The sequence below is a fragment of the Pygocentrus nattereri genome, chromosome 19 (assembly GCF_015220715.1).
Source record: "Pygocentrus nattereri isolate fPygNat1 chromosome 19, fPygNat1.pri, whole genome shotgun sequence".
NCBI lineage: Eukaryota > Metazoa > Chordata > Actinopteri > Characiformes > Serrasalmidae > Pygocentrus > Pygocentrus nattereri.
Window position 1 is genome coordinate 2842340 of NC_051229.1, and position 13806 is coordinate 2856145.

A 13806-nucleotide genomic window follows, 5' to 3' on the forward strand; every position below is an offset into this window, starting at 1 on the left:
TTATTATGGATGCACCAATCAGGAATTTTTAGGGGGAATTCTGATTAAAATTATTATTATTTTTTTTAAACAATTAAATCTTCAGTCAGCCTTTTTTAATCCAAAGCTCTCACTGTGTGGAATAAGCAAACAGTCTCTCACATTCCAAGTGTTCAGACCACCTGTCACACCTCCGGGTCTTCTCCAAGCCTCCGTCAAGTCCACACACTACAACTCCCACGATTCTCTGGACTCACATGCCAACAACTCCGCCAATCATGAACCACTTCCCAGATCCAAGTGACCTGACTACTGAACTGTTGCCAGCTGTCTCTCATTTACTCTTGTGCCAACTCTGCTCGCTGCGTACTGAGCGTTTTATTCTCTTCCCGTGTTTGTGACCTTTTTCTTGTTTCCTGTTTCGTGTCTTTGATGTTGGTATCGTTTGCTTTGATCTGAGTGCTGTTTTGGCTTTGACCTACGCAAGTGTTTGACCAGCTCTTATCTCTTCGTGCTTGTTTCTATTTTTGTTCATCACTACCCTGAACCGGTTAGACGTTGGCAACCCTTTTGTTACCCCTCTCGCTGGTAATAAATCCATTTTGACCTTTTACATCCCGTCAAAACAGCCATTAGATCAGTTACTCACTTTCAGGAAGACATTTCTCACAAACAGTAGAAAAAACAGGAGTTTGATTAAAACGATTAAAAGCTACAGAGCGAGATCAGAGATGTGGCTCCTAACAACCACCTGGAAGAGCTGGTAGACCCCAAACCTGCCCCCCTCAGATAAACAGCACTGAAAGCTTTGATCTCAGATAGAGGAGAACATCAAGCTGCTTCAGATCTGAAAACATCCACAGGTGTTTCTGTCCATCCTTCCACTGTGAGAAGACGACTCGGTGCTGCGGGTCTGAAAGGACGTGTAGCTGATCAAGAAGAACCTCGCTGAGAAAAGGAGACGGACACATCAGACAAAGAAGCTGGACGATGGACTGACCTCCCCAGAGTCCAGACCTCAGCACCACTGAATGGGTTTGATTAGTTCAGAAAATCTAACCAGCTTCTAAGACTGAGCTTTGGAGGTGTGTCTGCAGGTTCTCTGAGGAGCTGAAAGAGAGTCTCCTGTAAAGAACGGAAGCTGGAATGAAGGTAAGAGTGACTCATTGAACAATGAATCTTTAGTAAAATGAATATCCAGAATGAGATTCTAATAATATTAATATTGACAATGGAGTTCAAGCATTAAAAAGTACATATGTATAAAACTTGTGTTATGTGATATGATAAGAGGCCTCTGGGCAATTTTCTGTTAAATACTGAATGACTTATTTACCTCAAAGACTGCAACACAGATCAGATACAATCAAAAATCATAAACTGTCCTCCTGACAACTGCAAGCAAAAAATCTGCCGGTTTCTATCATTACAGTGAGAAATTACAAAATGATAATCCTACATATACAGTACGACAACAGTATATATGACTATATACGGTATGATCAGTACTTCAAAGACAGAGGACACGTGTGTATCACAACAAAGATTTCAGCCAATTATTAAGAGCCTGTAAACAACAATATAAACCACATAGTAACAAGCAGCTGGATGTCGATCTTTATACAACAGTTAGTTCCGTCCAGGCGAGCAGATCGTTTGAAGGCGTTCTAACTGCGCTGTTATTTCACCATAACATCACGTTTTTTCCCCACACTGTATCACTCCGCTGAGACACTGTTGCTAAGCAACGACTCTGACAGCTGTAGGAGACGCTCGAGCCGTTTGAGCGTTTTTACTTCTTATTTTGCCACAAACAGAAAACGGACGCTGTTAAGACCACATCTGACCGACAGCCGATTTGGTCCGACTCTGAAGACGAGACGACACTAAATTCCCAAACTGTCGTCACCACTGAGCAGCTTTTCAGTCGGCAGCTGTGACAGAAGAACAGCTGAACAACCTGGAATCAGCCAGAAATGAACCCAACACCATTCGCCAGACGTGTCTGATCTTCAGAGTCGGACCAAATCAGACTGAGTCATAAAACTGACCCAATATCAGGTTCAGCTCAGTTTGGTCAGTTTGTCCAGATCAGTATTGATGTTGTTTTGTTCCAGCTGGTCTGTAAAGCTTCTTACAGCCCGTTTAGTTTGGCGAATGGTGTTGGGTTCATTTCTGGCTGATTCCAGGTTGTTCAGCTGTTCTTCTGTCACAGCTGCCGACTGAAAAGCTGCTCAGTGGCGACGACAGTTTGGGAATTTAGTGTAAGGAGCTGGAGAATGAACTGCCGGCTGAGCCCCTCAAGACAGTCCCTCAAAACAGTGCCTGCATGTTTCTGGGATGGATATCACCACAAAGGCTCAGGAATACTTTGATAAACTGTTGTCAATAAACACGGCATCCGTAAACGCAGTTTAAGACTGTACTACGCACAGCGGAAGTCTCATATTAACAGCATCCAGAAACGCCTCCGACTTCTCTGGGCTCAAGCTCATCTGAAATGGACTGATGCTCAATAGAAACCTGTATCGTGGGCTAATGAGTCAAACCTTAACCTATAATATATGTGCTCTGTGGGCCAAGGAAGAAAATGACCATGCAGACTGTTACCAGCATAAAGTTCAAAATCTAACGTGGCATGGCTAACCTGCACTGAGTGCATGTGCTAGACTGACCAGCCTGCAGTACAGAACTGTCTCCTGTTGGGTCTTAAGCTCAAAATACAACAACAAAGGCCCTGTATGGTTGCACAGCTGAAGACTTGTATAACCAATAAAATGCTAAACTTGGAGACTGAAGACAAAAACCGATGCAGATAAGTTTTGCATTAACACTTTCCAAACACAATATTTTATTTTTTGTAGTTTTCAGTTTATTACAGGCCAAACAGACTTTACTAATCACTGCTTTGTTTTCATCAGCATTTCACTTACTGTCCCAACATTTTTGGTACTGGGTTTGTACTTCACTGCTGCAACACTGTGATGCATATTGTGAAGCAGTAACTGCTAAAACTACAGAGATACAGATATTCATTCAGACTTCGAGAGGCTCTCAGAAAGGATCATGTTACTGTGTTGTCACTGTAAATACAAGCTGGCATGTTAATTCCAGCTCTCAGCCGACAGAGCAGGAAATACTTTTGCGAAAGTAAGCATTACTTGCTCCAACAAAGCCCTCATAGCAAACGTGATACTTGGCATTTTTATAACGCCAGTACTCCAGAGAATGCCTCCAGCTTTTCTATTGTTTCATAACCGCAACCTTCACTATGAACCAGGGGGTTGCCGTTAATGCACGATGGCGTACCACCTGAATTTCAAGTTTAACAGCAAAGCAGCAGGTAAGTGTCTGGAAGAGAGCTGAGACTTCAGGTGCTTCAAATGTGTACATAGATTCAGTGCACATATAAATATGTACACTATATTTCCAAATTTTTTCACTCACCCATCCAAATCACTGAATTCAGGTGTTCCAGTCACTTCCATGGCCACAGGTGTATAAAGCCGAGCCCCTAGGCCTGCAGACTGCTTCTACAGACATTAGTGAAAGAATGGGTCGCTCTCAGGAGCTCAGTGAATTCCAGCGTGGTGCCGTGATCAGACGCCACCTGTGCAGCAAGTCCAGTCGTGAAATTTCCTCACTACTAAATATTCCACAGTCAGCTGTCAGTGGGATTATAACAAAGTGGATGCGATTGGGAACGACAGCAACTCAGCCACGAAGTGGTCGGCCACGTAAAATGACAGAGCGGTCAGCGGATGCTGAGGGGCATAGTGCGCAGAGGTGACCAACTTTCTGCAGAGTCCATCACTACAGACATCCAAACTTCATGTGGCCTTCAGATCGGATCAAGAACAGCGTAGAGAGCTTCATGGAATGGGTTTCCATGGCCGAGCAGCTGCATCCAAGCCTTACATCACCAAGCGCAATGCAAAGCGTGGAATGCAGTGGTGTAGTACAGTATACAGTAGTTGTAGTAGTGGTAATAATGTTAATAATAATAATAATAATATTATTATTGGCATACATCTGCTGTCGCTGTCTCCATGTGTGACAACTTCCAAACATGACAGGGGGTGGGAGCTGCAGACTTGCCACAAGCCCTGTCCGTTATCTCTGGGGACTTGCCAGTCTTGCAAATCATGCCAATCTCTCCTTCAAACAGCATGTCAGTCGCCCCATCAGGGAAAACAGGACACTGGACTTGCTATATGTCAATGCCAATGAGCCATGAAGCTCTACTGCACTTCCTCCACTGGGAAACTCAGACCATAACCTGGTGCAGCTGAGGTCTCTGTAAACCTACTGACTGGGGTTTATACGATGCCTTCAAAACATATTACACAAACAACTACTGACAAAAGCAGTAAACTGAAAGCCGAAAGTGTGTTGATGTAGTATATTCTTTCCCTGTGGAAGTGAGGAACGCTGTGAGTGGACTACTCAGTGCAGCTCTGTTTTCAGAGGTAGAGCGTATAAAGCGTATAGTGTATCGAGCGTATAGAGTGTATAGAGCATAAATAGCGTACAGAGTGTATAGAGCATACAGAGCGTATAGAGCGTATAGAGTGTATAGAGCATAAATAGCGTAAAGAGGTTACAGAGTGTATAGAGCAAACAGAGCGTATAGAGCATACAGAGCGTATAGAGCATACAGAGCGTATAGAGCAAACAGAGCGTATAGTGTATAGAGCATAAATAGCATAAAGAGCGTACAGAGTGTATAGAGCATACAGAGCATATAGAGCATATAGAGCATACAGAGCATACAGAGCGTATAGTGTATAGAGCATATAGTGTATAGAGCATAAATAGCGTAAAGAGCATATAGTGTATAGAGCATATAGTGTATAGAGCATAAATAGCGTAAAGAGCGTATAGAGTGTATAGAGCATACAGAGCGTATAGAGCATACAGAGCGTATAGAGCATAGAGCATACAGAGCGTATAGAGCGTACAGAGCATACAGAGCGTATAGAGCATACAGAGCGTATAGAGCATACAGAGCGTATAGAGCATACAGAGCGTACAGAGCGTATAGAGCATACAGAGCGTATAGAGCGTACAGAGCATACAGAGCGTATAGAGCATACAGAGCGTATAGAGCATACAGAGCGTATAGAGTGTACAGAGCATACAGAGCGTATAGAGCGTATAGAGTGTATAGAGCATACAGAGCGTATAGAGTGTATAGAGCATACAGAGCGTATAGAGCGTATAGAGCATACAGAGCATACAGAGCGTATAGAGCATACAGAGCGTATAGAGTGTATAGTGCATACAGAGCGTATAGAGTGTATAGAGCATACAGAGCGTATAGAGCGTATAGAGCATATAGAGCATACAGAGCGTATAGAGTGTATAGTGCATACAGAGCGTATAGAGTGTATAGAGCATACAGAGCATACAGAGCGTATAGAGCATACAGAGCGTATAGAGCGTATAGTGTATAGAGCATATAGAGTGTATAGAGCATAAATAGCGTAAAGAGTGTATAGAGCGTAAAGAGCATACAGAGCGTATAGAGCATACAGAGCATACAGAGCGTATAGACCGTACAGAGCGTATAGAGCGTACAGAGCGTATAGAGCGTACAGAGCATACAGAGCGTATAGAGCATACAGAGCGTATAGAGCATACATAGCTTATAGAGTGTACAGAGCATACATAGCTTATAGAGTGTATAGTGCATACAGAGCGTATAGAGTGTATAGAGCGTACAGAGCATATAGAGCATACAGAGCGTATAGAGTGTATAGAGCATACAGAGGATACAGAGTGTATGGAGCGTACAGAGCATATAGAGCATACAGAGCATATAGAGCGTATAGTGTATAAAGCGTAAAGAGCGTACAGAGTGTATTGAGTGTAAATATCGTAAAGAGCGTGTAGAGTGTATACAGTTTAGAGTGTATGGCGCGTATAGAGTGTATATAGTGTTTAGAGTGTATGGCGCGTATAGAGTGTATAGAGTTTACAGTACCTGCTGTACCGGCTGACCTATCGGCGTGTCTTCATCACAGGGTGAGGTTTGGGTTTCTGCCCCCGAGTCTTCTGTTTCCTCTTCACCCACCACTTCCTGCAGCTCAGCCTGATTATACAGAGCAGCACATTTGCAGATTAAAACACAAACATCAGACATCGCAGTGCTTAGATTTAACTACTACTCAGGAAACGGCTCAGTGCATCATCAGCGCATTCAATTTGCTCATTTTGTTACGATCCAGAATAAACGTTTTTAAACAGGAACCACGTGTGCGTTTGAGGATGCAGTGATGAGCAGTTTTCACTGAGTTTTCAGAGCCCATGCAGTGATTTCCACTGCAGTCTGGCTTTTGGCCTCGTCCCTTACATACAGAGATTTCTCCAGAGCCTCCGAGTCTTTTCATGATGTTATGTTCCGTAGACGATGAACAGCAGCAGTTCTTTGCTGTTTTACATTGAATTGTTGCTCTATTTGATGGTGCAGTCTTCCAGAGAGGTGAGCCCCTCCTCACCTTTACTTCTGCAAGACTCCGCCTCTCTGAGGCTCTATATACCCAATCATACTACAATCAAAATGGGCATAGATTTAAAAAAAAACCCAAAACAATAAAATGTCTCAGTTTCAACATTTGAGATGTTGTCTTTGTACTATTTTCAATCAAACACAGGGTTTAAATGATTTGCACATCATTGCATTTTGTTTTGATTTACAATAAAATAAATAAAAATAAATAAAAGTCTATATTTATCACTTTTCAACAGATAATTACAGTGTTTTGTGCATCATGTATCTTTTAGCAAATAGCTTCGAGGATAAATCTACACGGTTAAAGTTGTTGATTTATATAAAGTAACAAAATCACTAAACTGGCAAGCGATTTCATAACATCTCTCAATTACTGATAATTATTCAAACTGATTCCAAACATCTCTCAATTACTGATAATTATTAAAACTGATTCCAAACATCTCTCAATTACTGATAATTATTAAAACTGATTCCAAACATCTCTCAATTACTGATAATTATTAAAACTGATTCCATAACTTCTCTCAATTACTGATAATTATTAAAACTGATTCCAAAACATCTCTCAATTACTGATAATTATTAAAACTGATTCCATAACATCTCTCAATTACTGATAATTATTCAAACTGATTCCAAACATCTCTCAATTACTGATAATTATTAAAACTGATTCCAAACATCTCTCAATTACTGATAATTATTAAAACTGATTCCAAACATCTCTCAATTACTGATAATTATTAAAACTGATTCCATAACTTCTCTCAATTACTGATAATTATTAAAACTGATTCCATAACTTCTCTCAATTACTGATAATTATTAAAACTGATTCCAAACATCTCTCAATTACTGATAATTATTAAAACTGATTCCATAACTTCTCTCAATTACTGATAATTATTAAAACTGATTCCATAACATCTCTCAATTACTGATAATTATTAAAACTGATTCCAAACATCTCTCAATTACTGATAATTATTAAAACTGATTTCATAACTTCTCTCAATTACTGATAATTATTAAAACTGATTCCATAACATCTCTCAATTACTGATAATTATTAAAACTGATTCCATAACATCTCTCAATTACTGATAATTATTAAAACTGATTCCAAACATCTCTCAATTACTGATAATTATTAAAACTGATTCCAAACATCTCTCAATTACTGATAATTATTAAAACTGATTCCAAACATCTCTCAATTACTGATAATTATTAAAACTGATTCCATAACTTCTCTCAATTACTGATAATTATTAAAACTGATTCCAAACATCTCTCAATTACTGATAATTATTAAAACTGATTTCATAACATCTCTCAATTACTGATAATTATTAAAACTGATTCCAAACATCTCTCAATTACTGATAATTATTAAAACTGATTCCATAACATCTCTCAATTACTGATAATTATTAAAACTGATTCCATAACATCTCTCAATTACTGATAATTATTAAAACTGATTCCAAACATCTCTCAATTACTGATAATTATTAAAACTGATTCCATAACATCTCTCAATTACTGATAATTATTAAAACTGATTCCAAACATCTCTCAATTACTGATAATTATTAAAACTGATTCCAAAACATCTCTCAATTACTGATAATTATTAAAACTGATTCCATAACATCTCTCAATTACTGATAATTATTAAAACTGATTCCATAACATCTCTCAATTACTGATAATTATTAAAACTGATTTCATAACATCTCTCAATTACTGATAATTATTAAAACTGATTCCATAACATCTCTCAATTACTGATAATTATTAAAACTGATTCCATAACATCTCTCAATTACTGATAATTATTAAAACTGATTTCATAACATCTCTCAATTACTGATAATTATTAAAACTGATTCCATAACATCTCTCAATTACTGATAATTATTAAAACGGATTCCAAAACATCTCTCAATTACTGATAATTATTAAAACTGATTTCATAACATCTCTCAATTACTGATAATTATTAAAACTGATTTCATAACTTCTCTCAATTACTGATAATTATTAAAACTGATTCCATAACATCTCTCAATTACTGATAATTATTAAAACGGATTCCAAAACATCTCTCAATTACTGATAATTATTAAAACTGATTTCATAACATCTCTCAATTACTGATAATTATTAAAACTGATTTCATAACATCTCTCAATTACTGATAATTATTAAAACTGATTCCATAACATCTCTCAATTACTGATAATTATTAAAACGGATTCCAAAACATCTCTCAATTACTGATAATTATTAAAACGGATTCCAAAACATCTCTCAATTACTGATAATTATTAAAACTGATTCCAAACATCTCTCAATTACTGATAATTATTAAAACTGATTCCATAACTTCTCTCAATTACTGATAATTATTAAAACTGATTCCATAACATCTCTCAATTACTGATAATTATTAAAACTGATTCCATAACATCTCTCAATTACTGATAATTATTAAAACTGATTTCATAACTTCTCTCAATTACTGATAATTATTAAAACTGATTCCATAACATCTCTCAATTACTGATAATTATTAAAACTGATTCCAAACATCTCTCAATTACTGATAATTATTAAAACTGATTCCATAACATCTCTCAATTACTGATAATTATTAAAACTGATTCCAAAACATCTCTCAATTACTGATAATTATTAAAACTGATTTCATAACATCTCTCAATTACTGATAATTATTCAAACTGATTTCATAACATCTCTCAATTACTGATAATTATTAAAACTGATTCCATAACATCTCTCAATTACTGATAATTATTAAAACTGATTCCATAACTTCTCTCAATTACTGATAATTATTAAAACTGATTCCATAACATCTCTCAATTACTGATAATTATTCAAACTGATTCCATAACTTCTCTCAATTACTGATAATTATTAAAACTGATTCCATAACATCTCTCAATTACTGATAATTATTAAAACTGATTCCATAACATCTCTCAATTACTGATAATTATTCAAACTGATTCCAAACATCTCTCAATTACTGATAATTATTAAAACTGATTCCATAACATCTCTCAATTACTGATAATTATTCAAACTGATTCCATAACATCTCTCAATTACTGATAATTATTAAAACTGATTCCAAAACATCTCTCAATTACTGATAATTATTAAAACTGATTCCAAAACATCTCTCAATTACTGATAATTATTAAAACTGATTCCATAACATCTCTCAATTACTGATAATTATTAAAACTGATTCCATAACATCTCTCAATTACTGATAATTATTAAAACTGATTCCATAACTTCTCTCAATTACTGATAATTATTAAAACTGATTCCAAAACATCTCTCAATTACTGATAATTATTAAAACTGATTCCAAAACATCTCTCAATTACTGATAATTATTAAAACTGATTCCATAACATCTCTCAATTACTGATAATTATTAAAACTGATTCCAAAACATCTCTCAATTACTGATAATTATTAAAACTGATTCCATAACATCTCTCAATTACTGATAATTATTAAAACTGATTCCAAAACATCTCTCAATTACTGATAATTATTCAAACTGATTCCATAACATCTCTCAATTACTGATAATTATTAAAACTGATTCCAAAACATCTCTCAATTACTGATAATTATTAAAACTGATTCCAAAACATCTCTCAATTACTGATAATTATTAAAACTGATTCCATAACATCTCTCAATTACTGATAATTATTAAAACTGATTCCAAAACATCTCTCAATTACTGATAATTATTAAAACTGATTCCATAACATCTCTCAATTACTGATAATTATTAAAACTGATTCCAAAACATCTCTCAATTACTGATAATTATTCAAACTGATTCCATAACATCTCTCAATTACTGATAATTATTAAAACTGATTCCAAAACATCTCTCAATTACTGATAATTATTCAAACTGATTCCATAACATCTCTCAATTACTGATAATTATTAAAACTGATTTCATAACATCTCTCAATTACTGATAATTATTAAAACTGATTTCATAACATCTCTCAGGAACTTCAGACTTCTCATTTCTGATATACGCTATCAGCGTGCAGTTATCTCGGCACACGAGCGAGCAAACGCAATTACGGAAAGCAAAGACTACCAAGAGATCTTCGTCATCCTCCAGGTTGTCATCATCATCGTCATCATCAATGTCTTTCATGCACGCCTCAGTCATCTTCTCAATGTCCTCCATTGGGAGCGGAGCTGTAGAAGAAGAATTACTGTGAATTAAAACACTTTTGGGTCTCACTTTATTTGGATAGTCCCCTGTAGATCATCTAGAGATGTTCCAAATGATAAACTGTTGAAAATTTTAAACAGGGGTGGGGTCTAGAGACAGAATTTGGACCAGGGTTAGGGACTAGGACCAGCGTGAAGGTTGAGGTTAAATTCTGTCTTGAGGTTAAGGTTGGGATTAGGATCAGAACAGGTTTGGTCAATTTAGAAGGTATTCAGCTGAGTGGAACTTGGAGAAGCTCCATCCTAAGACCTTATTTCCCCATTAACAGCTGAAATGCGCTGCTCTGGAATAATAAAATACACCAGCCTGGCTTAAAACCTGAACACACCTTTCCAAGCTGTAAAAGTATCGTGTCTATCGTGGTCAGTTAAGTCTCTGCAGCGCCCCCTCTGGTACAAATCTGCTGCTTCGCTCTGAAGTACCACGACACATCACGGTATGCAAATCAGCCAAACAACATTACCGCCCCCCCGACGATGTCCTACTCCGCCCACACTCGAACATGAAAGCACAGGAGCCGAGAGTGAGGAGATCACCACCCTGAGCTAAACACCCCCAGCACCTCCTCACAAGGCTGCGATACGCCAGCTGTCTGCACCAAGGAACCCAGTCTGTAAATAACCCCGTTAATCTGAGCTCAGTCTGGAATAAAGACTGATAAAGCTCCACATGCGACTAGGTAATCCAAAGGTCCGATTAAGTGAGGATTCCCGTTTTCCTTCATAATTCAAACTCTGGCGCCGCACTCACTGAACAGAAATCAACGGGGAGCAACGCTGGAACTACGGGAAGCGACAAGGTTCAGGAAAAGTTCACGTTAAACGGTCAGTTACTGCCGGTGCCAACCTCTCGTCCGTACAGCCCCCCTCTCCTCTTCCCTTTCTTCCCCGATTTCTGTAGATCCAGTGTTGCTCGCCATTGATTTCTGTGCAGTGCGTTCAGCTCAGAGGGTTCGGTTTATGAAGAGGATGAAATGTGAATTTCATGAAACTCAGGGCCCGTCCCATTTCTCCTTTTCACCCCGACCCCTTGTTTTCAAGTGTCACTCTAACCCCTTGTTACTGAGCTACAGGGCAGTGGTTGAGATCTTCCCTCTGAAATGAGACCCTCAAATAAAAGAGCATCACTTCATTAACAGCTACTAGCGCCGCTCTGTAGGCGACCCTGCCCGTCTGCAGGGACAGCAGAGGAGGGGAAAGTTCAGCTCCTCACTGCTGGGCTTTAGTTACATTTAGGGATCATACGCCTTCAAAGAGGGGGGCAGTTATTTATTATCACCCCCCCCTAATTCTTCAGTGATGTGAAGCTGAAGTCAGAGATTCTCCAGATTCTTGTTAGAATTTTCCCGTTCCACCTTAAATGGAACAGCAGTTACATTCTGGAGCTTCAGGCGTCTGATCTGCTGGACTATTTAAGGTGGAACGGGAAAGTTAGCTAGCTGGCTACAGAGACATTAGCATGCTATTAGTGATTTTTTTTATGCTTGTTATGATGAAAACGACCAGAATTCACTGAAACATTAAACTAAGACAAAACATCACACTATCATAAGTTTAACAGAGAAAATTTGGTCTCTTGTTCAGCCGTCTTAATGGTTCTTCTGTTTTTTCTCACATCTCTCTGTTTGAGCCTCTGAAAAACCTCCGTTTGGAGGGTCATGTAGCCCAAACACTTCACCCCACCCCTCTATCCCAACAAGAATTGGGACACCGCACCCCTAGACGTGAACGCTAAGTGGTGGGGGCGAGGGGTGAAATGGGACTGGACCTCAAATAAATCCACTGTATTCATTCGGAATTCAGGTTCGGTGGGATGATGTACCGACGTAGCTCACCACTGGCCAAATTCAATTCTGACTTACAAAAGCTTTACTGACTCGAATTTAGATGATACTGACTCATATCTGAGGAAGTGAAGTCGAGCGGGACAGAAAGCTGAAACGAACCTGTTCTCTGGTGTCTGACGCTGGAGCCTCCTGGCTAAAGAGATCCAAACACCACGATGCGCGTCCAGTTCGACTAACCTAACTGCTCTGCGGTCACAGGTACGGATGATAAACTTATAAAGGCGAGATCAAAGTCATCCGATCGGTGTTGGGAGTGACGGAAAGCCGAAATCAGACCTGCTCTGTTGGGGCTTTAAGGCCTTCCAGCCGCAGTAAGGGCTCGGTTCTAGCAGGCTGATGCTGAAACACCCGTTTCAAGGATAAAGACTCGAGTCTGAGAGCACAGACTCGTGTTGAGGCGACGGATGAAGCAGAACTGCTCGGTGGTGCTCTGAGCTGAACCCTGTAGTTACCTGGCTACAGGTAAAACCCACCACAGTACAGGCTGAAAAACCACCTGTTTAGAGGATAAACGAGAGGAGAGCAGCGGAAAGACGAGTTGGAGTGACGGACTGAATCAAGCGCGTTTGCGGAGGCCGTGGAAGTTGCTATTAGTTATCTGTGTAGTTCTCTGGTTCTGATTTAGCGGGACAAGAGAAACAGAAACCAGAACCGGTCTCACGAGTCCGGACCAGCGCGGAACAGCCCAGTGCGGCCCCGAGAACCGTTTTGCTCCATAGTGGAAAAGCGGAAATAGTGTATGGTGAAGTGTGCTTGTCCCGCACTGCCCACCTTTAAAGGTCCCCTGTCTGTCCCGGCTGACGGGTTAGAGCACCGTACCTTTGGCACCTTTTTTTCCTCGGGCGGCAGCGGCGGGTTTTTTCCCAACGATGGCAGCAAATTCAGCCTCCAAATCCGGATCGTCCACATCCTGGCTCATCTCCATCATATCCTCCGGCTTGAAATCAAGGAACAATCCCATCTACAGCACCAGCAAGATGAGGTTAGAGTGACAGTGTTAACAGGAAAAGCATAACAATAGATTATATTAGTATCTGAGTACCGGTTATTCTGATGGACACTCAGAGTTGATAGAGGGGAACTCCACCTTCCAACATTTCTAAATGTCTGCATAATTTAGGCAGTCGTGGGCTGGAGGTCAGGGATCTG

The 13806-nt window shown here is 39.0% G+C and overlaps 1 protein-coding gene across 1 annotated transcript in view; it reads right to left on the reverse strand.

Annotated features, from left to right (window-relative positions):
• cc2d1b (coiled-coil and C2 domain containing 1B) overlaps nucleotides 1–13806 on the reverse strand; it is a 49806-nt gene that overhangs the window by 28902 nt on the left and 7098 nt on the right. The window contains exons 3-5 of the mRNA XM_037531152.1: nucleotides 13477–13618; nucleotides 10671–10774; nucleotides 5966–6073 (exon numbers count right to left, since the gene is read on the reverse strand). Coding sequence (XP_037387049.1) covers nucleotides 5966–6073; nucleotides 10671–10774; nucleotides 13477–13618 — 354 coding nt within the window. The remainder of the gene's footprint in view (nucleotides 1–5965; nucleotides 6074–10670; nucleotides 10775–13476; nucleotides 13619–13806) is intronic.